Raw genomic sequence first — 15,619 nt, forward strand, 5'->3', positions numbered from 1 at the left:
TTTAGCTGTTCAACTGCTGACCAGAAATGCTGATTGTTTGATGGCATAATGAAAATATTTTTCATTTGACATTCTGAATTAATTGAGTTGAATAATAATGTGAATGTTTTATATTTGTATCTTTCATATGGAAAAAAATACTATGGAAGTCAATGGGACTCATCAACAGTTTGGTTACTGACATTCTTCAAAATATCTTCTACTGTGTTCAGCACAAGAAAGAAATTCATACAAGTATGAAACAACTTGAGGATGAGTAAATGATGACAGAATTTTCATTTTTAGAACTGAATATATTCAGAACACTACCATACACTGAATTTAAGGTATCTAATCAAACTTTAAATTTTTTCATAAAGTTAGATTTAAATGTGGAAGTTCAGTGGTGTGTCATTTAATTTAACCCTTATTTACCCTTATATGGATGGCTGGATGATTCAGCTGCAGGCGCCTTCTTCTGGTCAGAAACGGGAATTAATCTGGTTTGTGCAACTCTTACAGTGCATTATGGGTATTTTCTCTCTGTTGAGTGCATATTTTGGACACTTAAGTCTAATGTGAGTGTGGCTTAAAAGTATAAACACATGATATTATCCACAAATAACAGGTGATCACTTCATCAGACACATACTCAAAAACGTGAAAAATAATTCAAATCATTTGACAATTAGGGTGTTCAGGATGTGCACACCACATCCACAATTAGCATGACCTTGTTATCCATGATACTGTAATTATACAATTGTTTCAGGTAAAAAGCATGTCTTTTAATTGACATCCATTCAAAATTAATTAAGTTTTCTGGTGGCTCTTAAAACATTTTTCTTGCTGGAAGAAGTTATATAATAATTTAAGCATAATATAGAAAAATTGTAATGTGTAATATGTAATATAGAGGGATCAGTCACATGACATTTTGACTCGGGTGGTTGACGGCTGTCATGCATGTTTCTGAACTAGAGTTGATACTCCTAATGAACTTCTGCTAATTCATGCTAGTGCTGAAAATAACTACTGAAACTAACACAGTTTATCTGCAGGATCACTGCATATGTATGTGTATTAATATTCAAGTACACGTGTTATGTTCATATTTTACAGTAATATTTACAGTAATATCACGTGATGATGCTCAATTTAAAAGATAATGATTCCTATTAAAGTGACAAAATTGATTCAGTCCAGATTATTGAGTGATTTTTGTTTACTTTTGTTGTTTGATTAACATGAAAGGGATATGGAAGCCCATTTCTGCCACATTAAAAATAAAAAATGCTTTAGTAAATCATAATTGTGACATACTAAGTTGTAATTATGAGATGAAAAGTCAAAATGATGACATAATTATGACATAATTAAGTCATAATGTTATAATTTTCAGATGAAAAATTGAAACTATGACAAAAAGTCAAAATTATGACATACTAAGTCGGCATAAGTCAAAATGATGACATTATTTCGACTTAGTATGTCATAATTTTGAATTTTTACATCATTTTTTCTTTTAAATCATAATTTTTGACTTTTTAATTAACAAATTAGTCAATTTAAGTCCTAATTCTGACTTATGTCAGTGTCATCATTTTCTCTTTTTTGTCATGATAATCATTTGCTAAAACATAAAAATGTTTGTTTAAGAACCAGCCTGCATCTCAATGTGTATACTTTACATCCTAAATAGTATGTGACAATAGTAATATTCAGTACTATTTAGGGCAGATATAGTATGTAGATTGGGATGCAGGGCTAGTCATCAGCTGCTGTCACACTATTGCACAGATCCGATATATTTATTTATATGCATTTGGTTTTCTCCCATTTTTTACTCAAAAATAACCAACTGTGTTATGTTAATACTCACCATGACAGGTATTTTGACATATTTTGTCTCCATCTCATTGCACAAGTGGAATAAACCTCAAAAGAGAAGTAAATTTGATACTTGCACGTAAACTCTATAGCCTACTTTCTACACTGTAAAAAAAAGAGAAAACTTAAAAGTTTAAAGGGATAGTTCACCCAAAAATGAAAATTTGATGTTTATCTGCTTACTCCCAGCGCATCCAAGATGTAGGTGACTTTGTTTCTTCAGTAGAACACAAATGATGATTTTTAACTCCAACCGTTGCCGTCTGTCAGTCTTATAATGCGTGTCAAAGGGAACACAATCTATAAGAGTAAAAGAAAAACATGCACAGACAAATCCAAATTAAACCCTGCGGCTCGTGACGACACATTGATGTTCTAAGATCGGTTTGTGTGAGAAATATCATTTAAAGCCCTTTGAAGCTGCACTGAAACTGTAATTTTGACCTTCAACCATCTGGAGGCCATTGAAGTCCATTATAAGGAGAATAATCCTGGAATGTTTTCATCAAAAATTAATTTCTTTACGACCGAAGAAAGAAAGACTTGAACATCTTGGATGACATGGGGGTGAGTAAATTATCAGGGAAATTTTATTTGAAAGTGAACTAATTCTTTAAACTAGCCAGAGCGTGTACACACCTCACACACCGGATACTCAAAGCAGTTGGACATAGTGGTGTATTAGAGGTAAAAAATGATATAAATACTGTTCAGTTTCTCACACAAACCGATCGTTTCGTGTCTTAGAACATCAATGTGTCGTCATGAGCCGCAGGGTTTAATTTGGATTTGTCTGTGCATGTTTTTCTTTTACTCTTATAGATTGTGTTCCCTTTGACACGCATTATAAGACTGACAGACGGCAACGGTTGGAGTTAAAAATCATCATTTGTGTTCTACTGAAGAAACAAAGTCACCTACATCTTGGATGCGCTGGGAGTAAGCAGATAAACATCAAATTTTCATTTTTGGGTGAACTATCCCTTTAAACTTTTAAGTTTTCTCAACTTTTCTTTTTTTACAGTGTATGCATGTTCTTTGGGTGTGTGTGTGTGTGTGTGTGTGTGTGTGTGTGAATGTAAAGCCTCCTGTCAGCATACCGAATTTACTTCTCTTTGGTGGTTTATATGCTTTAATAGCAGCTCTTAATGTCAAGCACTTCCCAATTGCATCCATGTTTCTTTGTTGCTCTAACATGTCAATAACTTTCAGCCATAGTGTGCTGTGCAGATACATGTACATTGTGTGATATATAGCAAAATCTCCAATAACTGACACTTTATGTTTTCTTCACAATATACATTATCATACCGCACAGCCCTATTCTGCTTTATTGAAGAAAAAAGTTGATTCTAAGTTTACACAATTGTGACATATCTTGCATTGCAACTTTTTCATTTGAAGTTTCTTAGCTTTTTTGTTGATGGAAATGGTCTAGTACAGTTTTATATATATATATATATATATATATATATATATATATATATATATAATATATACATATATATACATATATATACATATACATATATTGTTTGCTACCATTTTTGCATGATTTGAATTTATGTTTAAGTGATTATGAGCAGATGTAGAGCTGAATTGAGTGCACTGGACTGACCCGCCTTCAGGTTTGAACATTTATCTTGTGTTCATGGTCTTTTCTGTCAGAATTACTGTCATCTCGTGTTGCCAGTAATTGCATTGAATTGTAATTATTTTGTTATTTTTATCACTAAGAGCTCCAGTGGACTTCTTGTTTTTATGTTAACCATCTGTGCTGCAGAATATTTTCTCAGTACTATAACTTCATCTTTTTGCTATAGTTTCCGTACTGATGACGCAATAGATCTTTGGTTCCCCTAAAATTCCTCAGAATAACTCAGATTTAATTCCAAAAATAAGCCTGTATATCACTTTGTAATATGTAACATTTATATATACAGCAAAAACTCCAGTGTTAAATTAACTCTCCTGGGAGTATATGTGAGACCACACTCACGAGTGTTAAAGTGTTGAAATAAGAGCAGTGTTAGTTTATGAGATATTAGGTTACTAATTGAGTGACGATTGACCGTTATTGAATGATAGAGAAAAGGAGAAAATCACTATTTTAGTCACCTTTATAGAGATCAGTGTTTGCTTTAGTTGGACTTTGACCCTTGACCCCGTTTTTAATATTAGATTTTGTTTGGGCTGCTGTAACTGAGTTGTAAGCAAAGAGAAAAGATGATCAGGTGTTGGTTATGTTTTCACATAATCATTATTTGACCTGAATCACTGAACTCATTTAGACCCCAATCTCTGAGTTAGATTTACATTATTGATTACAGCAGAACTGTGATTCTACAGCACAAGATCAGCTTTTTCAATATAATCTGATGGATTTCACAAAAGTTCTGATTTGAAAAAATCTTTCTTTTAGGCTTGATGATGAAGATGATGAAGAACATTGTGAACAGTCTCTGCTGATGACAGGAACAGGCAGACGAGCTGAAATACATGAAATAAAGATATAAAGTGTTTATTGCAGCATCAGTGAGTTAGTGAGTGTCTCGTCTCATTCTGACAGTCCTGATCTTCACTTCTGTCTCTACATTTACAAAAGAATCATATTTATCATGAACTTGTCATTTAGACGAGTAGCAGAGACGACTATGTTGAAAGGATTTAGTAATTTTAATATTCAAGGATCAAAATAATCAAAATTTTGAGATAGATCTACTTCAAAGCTTTACTAAATAAAACAGGTGAAACCAATATATAACTCACCATAGACAGTGAGATTGAAACTCTTTCTCACACTGTTGGTCTGTAGTTCATAATCTCCAGCATGTTCAGTTCTGGTGTTTGTGATGGTCAGAGATCCAGTTTGATTGTCCAGCTTCAGTCTGTCTCTGAATCTCCCATCAAGAACATCATCATATACAGTGAAGCTGTACTCCAGCACATCTATTTCAGCTATTAAAGTCTCCCTCCATCACTGACACTGACTTCAGTTCATCTGTATCAGCAAACACTCCTAGAAAACATAAAAGACTAAATACCTTGTTTGTAGCTGTAAAGGTGAAGTGAGGAAGAAACAGAACAGCAGCAGACACAAAGGAAGATGAGGACAGACACGAATGGACAGAGACGTTCATTTACACTTGAGCAGACTCATTTGAAGAGCGCTGTGTGAACTAATGTTTTACTCACCAACCAGACGCCACAAGAACAAAACAAACAGGTGAACCATTTTCAGATAATAGCACTTGAAATATGTGAACACTTCAGTGACCGACAGATCATGAACTAACAGGACAGTGTTAAACTGATTTTAAGATGCATCTGAAACCTCCACCATCGGAAACAGCAGATTTCACTTTGACTCTCAAACTGAGCTGCTCAAGTAATGACTCACATTCATGTTTCACTCGGAAAGCATTTTGGTTATTATTATAGTTAAAGATGAATTTAAACTAATTGCTCTGAAATTACTGTTTTTAAGATCACGCATCGTTTATTAAGATCATTAAATCCACAGTCAGTGAAGGATGAAAACATTGTTTTGTCATTTCTCTTCTGCATTACATCATATTTACAGAAAGATCCACAGTCTTTACACACTCTGTTACACACACTTTATTTTATTTATTTATTTTACTTCTTAATAAGGCTTAGTGTAGAGTTTGTGTTGTGATTCATGGAGGCAGGAGAGATTGTGAATCTTTATGGAGAAAATGAACAAGACAAAATCTCCCAGAACAGAAATGACTGATTACACTGAATATCATATTTATTCTTCTGCATGAGAAAAACTGTTATAATAAAAAAAGACTTTAGATTTCCTGTGGCATGTTGTTGCTGGTGTTTATTTGTTTGTTTTACTGAATTGTGTTTAATGTATTTCTAAATTCATGGAGCTATAATGTAATAATATTTGTACATTTAAAGCATCTTCATTCATCATCATAACCATCAGACCAACTTATCAGTATCATTCCATCTGAATTTATATTTATTGTTATACAACCTTCAATTAAAAATATAGGCTTATGATTTATTGATGTATATCAGTTGGTCCTGCTCAGTTCTCATTTTACATTTGATGGTGTTTTATTGGCAAATATTTTTCTTCATTTGTGTTTCTGAAGCATTTGCAGCAAATTAAATGAAATATTGATGAATATTCTGGGTTTTGGCCACCAGATGGACCCAAAGTACACAATCACTTCTGAGAAAAAAAAACATCTGAAAATGCATGAATGTAAATCATATTATAGATTAAAACTATATTATAACAACTATAACAATATTTATGATATCTGATCTGTTTTTTTATTCAATGCCACAAGAAAACATAATCACATTATTTACATTACTGTCAGAAAGAGAAAAAATTACATAAAGCACATCAAACACACATTTCTATCATACACACCAGTTTTCTAATTTCTAAATCTTTCCAAAATAGTCTTGAGCAGATACAGTGATAAACATACATAATATAAATATAAACATATAAACATGCTTAACTGATAAATTCAGTGTTTTCTGCTCTGATTCTGTTATTCAGAAGAACAGCAGCTGGTTATCGCTCTGTTTCAGGATGTAGATGTGATTTTGCAGGACAATGTGGGACACGTGTGAGAGAGATACTTTACTACTATTATACTGTAATATACTAATATTATACTGTATTATACTATTATATGTAAATATTGATTTTCTTGTAGAAAAAATATATGTATCATGCATGTTGCATCATGGGATTGTAGTTTATTCCATCATAAAAGACAACAAGCAATCTCAAACTTGATCTCAAAATCTTAAATCTTTTTCCTTACTTTCATAATTTTTTTACATTTTACACTGTTTTAATAACTGTCTAATGCTGTAAATGTGTTTTTATTCAACCGTCCTTCAATCTGATTCTGAATTCATAGTTTATTCTTATTATGATTAAAATATAGGCTCATATATGATTCATAGATTATATCAGTTCAGTAGGTAATATTTAGTTCAATTCTACAGTGATTTATTGATGTGACAAATATTTTTACATTTGTATTTGTGGCGTTGCTGCATACAATTATGACACAAAATTGAAAAATTAAAATAACAAATTAAGAAAAAATGAAAACTGTAATTAACAATGAAATGTAAAATTAAAGAATAAAATGAATTGTTAAAGAATATTTATAATTTTGGCCACCAGATATCACTGAACAATTTTTTTTTTTTTTTATCTTTACAAATAAAACTCTTATATATGTCCCAATATTTATGACATCTGTTCTGTTTCCTCCTTTTTACCTCTCGTAGATCTGACGTCATTGACCAGAAGAACAGCAGCAGCCGCAGCAGCCACGCCCATCAGAGCAGTGACGACCAATCGGAGCACAGCTTCAGCAGAATCACAACAATGGCCATGTAATTCTGAAAAACCAAAGATAAAACAGAATTGAGATTTTCTGCAAGCTGATTTTAGTCTTTGTCAGGAACTCAGATATCTGCAAATCTGTTTAAAATGACATGAGTGAAATAAAGCTGCAAGCAGCGATACGGAAGAGCAAAAAATGACAGAGAATACAAATTTTGGATACAATGTTTTCAAAAGTCAAAAGTGTTTTTGCAAAACTCCTTATATCTCTAGAACACTAGGTGGCGCTGTGTTCAAACTTCCCAGGTACCTTCAGGACATGCTGATGATGATATCTACAAAATTGGGTGCTGATATGTGAAATCATTGAAATTATATTGCAATTTATGCAAAATTCAAAATGGCGGACACATGGTTAATCCGATCCTGACAAAATTGGTATCCACAGATTCGGCATGACACAAGGAATTCATAGATTAGACAAATTTTGAAGGAGGAGTAGCAAAAAAAACTGAATACTGTATTTTTCAAAATGGCCACTACTGTAATGTGTGGTATCTTAATGTAATATGATGAATATGACGAGCATATTTCATTTTTTGTAGGACAAAGGGTTCAAAAGATATAACCTTTAGAAATCTGAATTTTTGAACTGGTGGTGGCGCTATAGAGTTGCTTCTAGAGACACCAAAATTGGTCCAATTACCATTCATGACCATCTCTACAATTGTGCCAAATTTTCTCATGTTCTGTTCTGTTAATAGGGCTGCCATAGACTCCCATTCGGGAGGAATAATAATAAGAAGAAAACTAACGGATACAATAGAGCAGGGCTGGGCAAACTCGGTCCTGGAGGGCCGCCGTCCCTGCAGAGTTTAGCTGCAACCCTGATAAAACTCACCTGCATGTAATCCTGAAGACCTTGATTAGCTGGTTCAGGTGTGTTTGATTAGGGTTGGAGCAAAACTCTGCAGGGACAGCGGCCCTCCAGGACCGAGTTTGCCCAGCCCTGCAATAGAGGATACAGCCCCTTCGGAGCTTGTGCTCTAATTAGCTTCATTTTTAGATGAGTATTTTTTAAATGCATTTCTGTCATTAAAGGGGCAGTGTGTACATTTTAGTGGCATCTAGTGATGAGGTTCCAAATTGCAATATAGAGAAGCTACGGTGGCCAACACAGGACAAAGATGTCATTGTCTGAGACCGAAGAGAGAAGCTAGTCGAGCAAATGCACTCTGTAGAGAGGTTTGTCCATTTAGGGCTACTGTAGAAACATGGCTGCGCAAAATAACGACTTAACATGTTTGGGGACCGCGTGTATGAGATAGAAATGACTCATTCTAAGGTTATAAAAACATAACATTCATTTTGTAATGTCTTGCATTTCTTGCAATAGATCCTCCTAAAATGTACATATTGCACTTTGAAATCAGCAAAAAAAAAAAAGCCACTATCACAACTGAGGTACCTGCACATGTCTGACAGAGGTCAGTGATGTTAACATGTTCACATTTTGACAATCCTGATGATGATGATGATGATGATGAGAAAGATGAGTCTCTGCTGGTGACAGGAAAATTTGTAGCAGCTGGAAAACATGAGAAAAAAAATGCAAAAAATGTTTAATGCAATGTCAATTACAGTCATTCAATGCTGACAGTCCTGATCTTCTTGGAGACATTGTCTAAATGTTAAAGTGTATTGTGGGATTTCACAATGGGACACTGAGTGTGTGGAAAGACATATACCCAGCTTACAGAACCCTCTCTAAATATTCAGTGTTGGTTCTGGGAACATTAAAAAATGTCCAGTTTTCTTGATGTTAGAGGAACGTTTTTATAAGGTATAATGTTCCTCAAATGTTCTTTCAACTTAATTTTGATTTAAAATTCCACATTCTAGGAACGTTGATTTGTAACATTCCAAGAACATGAAAATGTTCAGTTTCCTTAATGTTAGTAGAATGTTATTTAAAGGTTAGTTTGATGTTCCTGAAACATTCTTTCAATCATTCAAACACCTGCTGTGAACAAACACTGAAAGAAAGAGAAATAAGAACACAAACTACAACTTTCTTCATCCACAGCCTTAGATGAACTGAAGATAAAAGACATTAAATCTCTGAAGATCTTATAAAAACATTGTCCAGTTAAATCAGAATTCAATAAAATCAAAATGGTCTATAATAAAAATCAACAATATAAATAAATAAATAATACCAGTGCATTGCCGTATGCCTCTCCATTCAGTCTGGGAGTCACAGATGATTTCTACAGGCCGCTCTGGTTCAAACCCAGGACGACATTTATATCGTATCCTTGAATTAATGTTGTAGTTTGGCCTGTGATGTCCCACAATCTCTGCATTTGGGATTATTGGTGCTGCACACATTTTCCCTGTAAAACAAAAATATCAGTCATATTAATTTGAATTCATATTATATGCACAGATTGTAAGATTTACTATCAGCACATACCAGCACACAGTGGTTTTGGAGTCCATCCGTCTCGTGTGCATGTGGCCACTGCACTCTTATATTCATACCCCTCCAAGCAATAGTAAACTTTTTTTACTCCCAATTTCACATCTCCCCTGAAGTAAGTGCGTGGGCTATACACATGCTGGTCACGTGGAACTTCACATCTAATATCTGAAACAAGATTCATAATATTTTAATAACACAGTAAGTTCAGCTCCTAATGTAGAAGTGTTTCTCTACAATCTTACCCTCACAAACAGGCTCATGATCCCACTCCCCGTTCTCTTGATATGTTAATAATCTGATGATTTCTTTTGTACAAAGGATCTAGTATCTTTCAGCGCAGGTGATCTCCACACTTTCTCGCACGGGACTAATATTATCACTGAACCTCAGTGTTTGGCAAAATGAGGAAGGTCATTTGCGGGGGAATTTTTACGTAATAAATTACAGAAATGGCCGATTCGCATGGGATTATGATCACAGATAACCTCCGCAATTGCTACAACCCTTACGAAAAACTAGTATACTTCAAGTTCATTTGATCAAGTATACTAAAGTAATGTTCAAGTATATTTTTTAAGTATACTTTATGTAGTAAGTATAATATCAATGTACTAGTAGTAAACTTGTAAGTGTACTATTTTAATACCGCTTGGGACTAAATTGGCCCAATTGAAGTATACGTTTAAGTGTACTATAAGTGTAACAGTAGTAAACTTTAACTAGTTCACAGCTACATTTCTCATTTGTACTGCATCTGTACTAAAAGTGAACTTATACTAGTATACTAGTAGTTTACTATTTTAATACTAGTAGTAGCTACATTTTTAGTATCCGAAAGTACACTTTGAAATATACTCTCAGTAAACTGCTAGTTTAGTGCAAGTATACTTTTAAGTTTTCTTTAAGTGAACATGACATCACACTTATAGTTTACTTTTTATATATTATTTTTGCACTTTAAGCATACTTCTATTAGGTATTATTTTTTATACTTGAAATACCTTGAACTGTACTTTAACTCTTTCCATTTTAAAAACATTTTATTCTAGCTTCATGAATCCTTTTTATCAACACTTAAATATAAGTACGTTTAATTTTTTTTTATTTTTAATTTTTTATTTAAAGTAGATCGAGTCCATAAACAAGTCCACGTATAGGCCAAATATACTTAGACTTTTGTCAAGTATACTTTAGTGCAATTTTGAGTATATATCTCAGAAGTACATAAAGTATATTTCTGAGAAGTATATAAAGAGTAGACTGAAAGTATACTTTCTTATTTTTGGTTTAAAAGAAGTATACTAATTGAATAAACTTCTTTTTCGTAAGGGAAATGACTGGGCAGAACTGATGAAATGGCGGTTTCTTTCAGTTTTTCCGCTCCCCTTGGCCTAAAACTCCTGAAAGATTTACCGTCATGATATTCTCCTTGTATTTACGATTTATTTGCAGCCTTCAGTATTGCTTCTGGGAACATTAAAAACGTCCAGTTTTCTTGCCGTTAGAGGAACATTTTTAAGGTATGATGTTAAACATTCTTTCAAATTAATTTTTCTTTAAAATTCAACATTGTAGGAACGTTGATTTGTAACATTCCAAGAACATAAAAATGTCCAGTTTCCTTAATGTTAGTAGAATGTTATTTAAAGGTTAGTTTGATGTTCCTGAAACATTCTTTCAATCATTCAAACACCTGCTGTGAACAAACACTGAAAGAAAGAGAAATAAGAACACAAACTACAACTTTCTTCAGCCACAGTCTTAGATGAACTGAAGATAAAAGACATTAAATCTCTGAAGATCTGATTCAACAACTCCACAAACAGCATTACCAGCTTCACTTATTACTAACCAGACTGACTTTGTTTCTGTCACACGTCTACAGAAGCTCTTATTGAGAATTAACAGAGGTTTAGATGTTTGAGGTCGCCATCATGGAGATCAGTGTTTGCTTTAGTTGAGCTCTTGAGTCCTGAGTATCATAGAGTTGCTCCTTTGTCAGCAATCACATGTTTTCAGAAAACATTTCTACATTGATTTCTGATCAATATGTCATAACAGACAAATAACTGCATTAAAGTGGTTTAAATGACTGTATGTGTTTAAATATTTGGATAACACAGCGCTTTATGTCCAGCCATCTAATATTGCACAGGGCAACATTAGCACTATAGACCAGACAATGTGAGAGAGATACATTTACTACCATTAAACTATGCAAATATTGATTTTCTTGAAGAAAAAAAATATATAAATTGTGGATAATGTTGCATCATGGGATTGTAGTTCACTCCATCATTAATATTTTTATGACAAATATATTTACCTTTTTATTGGCAGCATTTAATTGCTGCATACAGTTACGAAACAAAATAGAATAGCAGAAATAGAGACGGTTGAGGTCTGATCTTGCCTCACTGCTAGTGTTTGCAACAAAGGCTGTTACTGGAAAAGAGTCACTGTTTAAAAAAATGTTACGCTAAAGGAAAATATTATTACTTTTAGTTTGAAACTCCCCAAAATGGATGAAACGTGCTGATCTGAAGGTCACAGTATTAATATGCAAATCATGCATAAAGAGATTCATATGCAGCTGAGCATCAATATTATATTTCACATACACATAGTATAATATGATATACAGTATATTAATATTTCACATTCACACAGATCTCACAGAGATTTTTTTCTTGTCAAACATTAGCATTCACTAATTCTGTACTTTATTTTACAGTAAAGCTGTTCCTCAAAGAGGAAGTTAAATTTCACCCACTCTTCATGGCTCAAGACATGCAATCACAGACTCACATTAACCACAAACGTCCAGAGATAAACACATTCTCATGCACATGTTCTCTACCCAACAGATGAAACTACATTCACATTATATATCTGAAGATGAAGCTCTGTAGATTGAGCCTATAGAAACAATACTGTAAAAATACAGTAAAAACTCACAAAATTAAACATTCTTGCTAACAAGGACAGTAAATCTTAGCACATCACATGTGTGTCTCTTGAGGTCAGGGCAGTGAGGTTTACACACTCAGATCTTATAGCTTGTCTCCGTTAACGTTAAACCTGAGCTAAATAATACATTCTGTCTAGTGAGTTTGTAGTTAGATTAGCACATTATTGATCTGATTGACTGTGAGTTCATACAGCTTTTCTGGGATTGTATTGACTAGATCCTGAGCTCAATAAGGGGAACAGACACACAAGAACAGCCACTGAGTCTCAAGAGCTTCTGGAAGATGTTTGTCTTCAGCTTCTTCATTAAATCTCAGCAGATCAGGTGAAGATGGGAACTAAATATTCCTTTCACACCCATTTAAAGTTTAAAGACACGTGCTGCACCATCTTTTCTCACAACTAACTTCACTTTTCCTTCGTTATAAATCAAAGAGTGACTTTAAATCTTAGATTTCAAACCCTGGAGCTCTTCATCTGACTGGTCGTGTCAAATTAGTTATATTCCTCTCACAGCAAGAACTGTCAGATCTGTGTCAGTTCATGAAACTCTTGTGTGGAGATGGTTTAGGCACTTCGATATGCTTGAATGACATTCATTTAGAGTGAGCTTTATGAGTTTGATATAAAAATTATAACAGAATGAAAAAGTAGCATGAATTTTCAGAGGAATTACATTAGAAATAAGAGGCCTGTTTCACTGTCAGGCATTTGACATGAAATTACAGTGTCAGTGAGAGAGGTGTCAAAGAGGTAACTGAACTAAAAATTCCCATAACTCTTTTTTTAATGAAGAATTATGTCAATAAATATCAGAATCTGTAATGTAATATAATAGTTGTGTGTACTCACCATAGACAGTAACATTGAATCTGCATTTATACGATGAGCTCTTACGGCTGATCTCAACTTCATAATCTCCAGCATGTTCAGGTCTGATGTTTGTGATGGTCAGAGATCCAGTCTTCTTGTCCAGCTTCAGTCTGTCTCTGAATCTCTCATCAGGTTCATCATGGATGATGATGGTCAATACAGAGATTTTAGCTATTAGACTCCTCTTAGTTCCGAACATCCACTTTATCCCAGATCTTCTGTCTGTATTTCAGTATTAGTCTGTAGAGTGACTGAATCTCCCTCCATCACTGACACTGACTTCAGTTCATCAGCAAACACTCCTGAAGAACAAACAGTTTCTCAGTGAACAAGTAAATATATTTTTATTGATTAATGGTGGAAGTTGAAGTTCATTAGAGCGTCACTCAAATAACATGCAACTGTTAAAACAACATAAAGTTGTCCATAACTTACCAACCAGACAGCAACAGCAAAAAATAAATGTGTGAAACATTTTCTTCAGCAGTTCAGTGATCTGAAATAGTTTCAGTGTGAAATCCTGTGAGTGGTACAGTAGAGATGTGTCGAGAACAAGCTGCTCACAGTGTTAACTATTTACTAACTTCCTCCAGACTGAATCAGACCACACCCCCGTCTCCAACCACACCCTCTCTCCAAAACCCCGCCCCCAATGTTGTGTTTTGTGCATCACAGGTGGAGTTTATGAAAAACTTGTTTTGCGTAATGTCAGATCTTTTAAAATTATTTTTAGCAGTTGCTTTATTATTGTTAAAGATCTATCTATAAAGAGATTAATGTGCCTAAATAATACTCAAATAAAATCTTCATATTCCTGAAGTGTCTGAATTCACTCGTTTTCATTTCCTCTTTCAAGTGAACTATATTAGGGCAGTAATGTCGAGAATTACAAATTCAGGGTTTTCAAACAAAGCAACTTTCTTACCAGTTTACAAGACAGAAATAAAAAAATAAACAAATAAAAAAAAATTAATTGCTTTTATGCAGTCATTTGCCTGTTATTAAAACAAACATGTTAATCTGCTTTATCAATACAGAAATATTTTCTGAAAACACCTGCGATTGCTGATAAAGAAGCAGCTCTATACTCAGGGGTCAAGAACTACATCAAACACCAACCTCCATGATGGTGACCTCAAACTAAACATCTAAACTTCTGTACATTTCCTACAATATTGAATTTTAGATCAAAATTAAGTTGAAAGAACGTTTGAGGAACATCATACCTTATAAAAACATTCCTCTAACATCAAGAAAACTGGATGTTCTCAATGTTCCCAGAACAACACTGAATATTTAGAGAACAGTCTTATAACAAAATTAGCTGGGAGAGACGACTATTTTGCAATTATTTCGTTATTTTAATAATCAAGGATAAAAACAATCAAATGTTGAGATAGAACTACTTTAAAGTTTTACTAAATAAAACAGGTGAAAACAATATAACTCACCATAGACAGTGAGAGTGAAACTCACACTGTTGGTCAGTAGTTCATAATCTCCAGTATGTTCAGTTCTGATGTTTGTGATGGTCAGAGATCCAGTTTGATCGTCCAGCTTCAGTCTGTTTTCAGTGTTTTCAGTTCCAAACCTCCACAGAATCAGATCATCATCCATCATTTCAGTAAGATCAGAGTTTAGTGTGACTGAATCTTCCTCCATCACTGACACTGACTTCAGTTCATCATCACCAAACACTCCTGGAAAACATAAAAGACTAAATACCTGGGGCCGTATTCACAAAACATTTTATCTTACCACTAAGAGTTCTCCTAAATAGCAGTAAAAGTTCTTAGCTAAGAGTTTTCTCTTAAAACCTATTCACAAAGCTGCTGAGACCAACTTTTACTAAGGAATAGACTGAAGTCTTAAGCTAAGAGTAAGGGAGGGGTTGACCTCGTTGGTATGGAGTAAACACACAGTGATTGGCTGATGGGGGAGGAGTCAGCGATTTAATCATAGAAATATTGTAGAATGAGGTGTCATGTTTCCATATTAAAATAAAGGTTTAAAAATACAAATGTTGCCCTATTCAAAATAAAATGTTGCCATATTGTTGC

The 15,619-nt window shown here is 33.8% G+C and overlaps 1 protein-coding gene across 1 annotated transcript in view; it reads right to left on the bottom strand.

The window, feature by feature from the left end:
* LOC125263165 overlaps positions 1-13,762 on the bottom strand; it is a 71,338-nt gene extending 57,576 nt beyond the window's left edge. Inside the window, exons 1-5 of the mRNA XM_048182083.1 lie at positions 13,539-13,762; positions 9,708-9,881; positions 9,451-9,627; positions 8,700-8,819; positions 7,165-7,287 (exon numbers count right to left, since the gene is read on the bottom strand). Coding sequence (XP_048038040.1) covers positions 7,165-7,287; positions 8,700-8,819; positions 9,451-9,627; positions 9,708-9,881; positions 13,539-13,758 — 814 coding nt within the window. The 5' untranslated portion in view covers positions 13,759-13,762. The remainder of the gene's footprint in view (positions 1-7,164; positions 7,288-8,699; positions 8,820-9,450; positions 9,628-9,707; positions 9,882-13,538) is intronic.
* Between the last annotated feature and the right edge of the window lie 1,857 nt (positions 13,763-15,619).

Source organism: Megalobrama amblycephala, linkage group LG2 (assembly GCF_018812025.1).
Source record: "Megalobrama amblycephala isolate DHTTF-2021 linkage group LG2, ASM1881202v1, whole genome shotgun sequence".
Lineage (NCBI taxonomy): Eukaryota > Metazoa > Chordata > Actinopteri > Cypriniformes > Xenocyprididae > Megalobrama > Megalobrama amblycephala.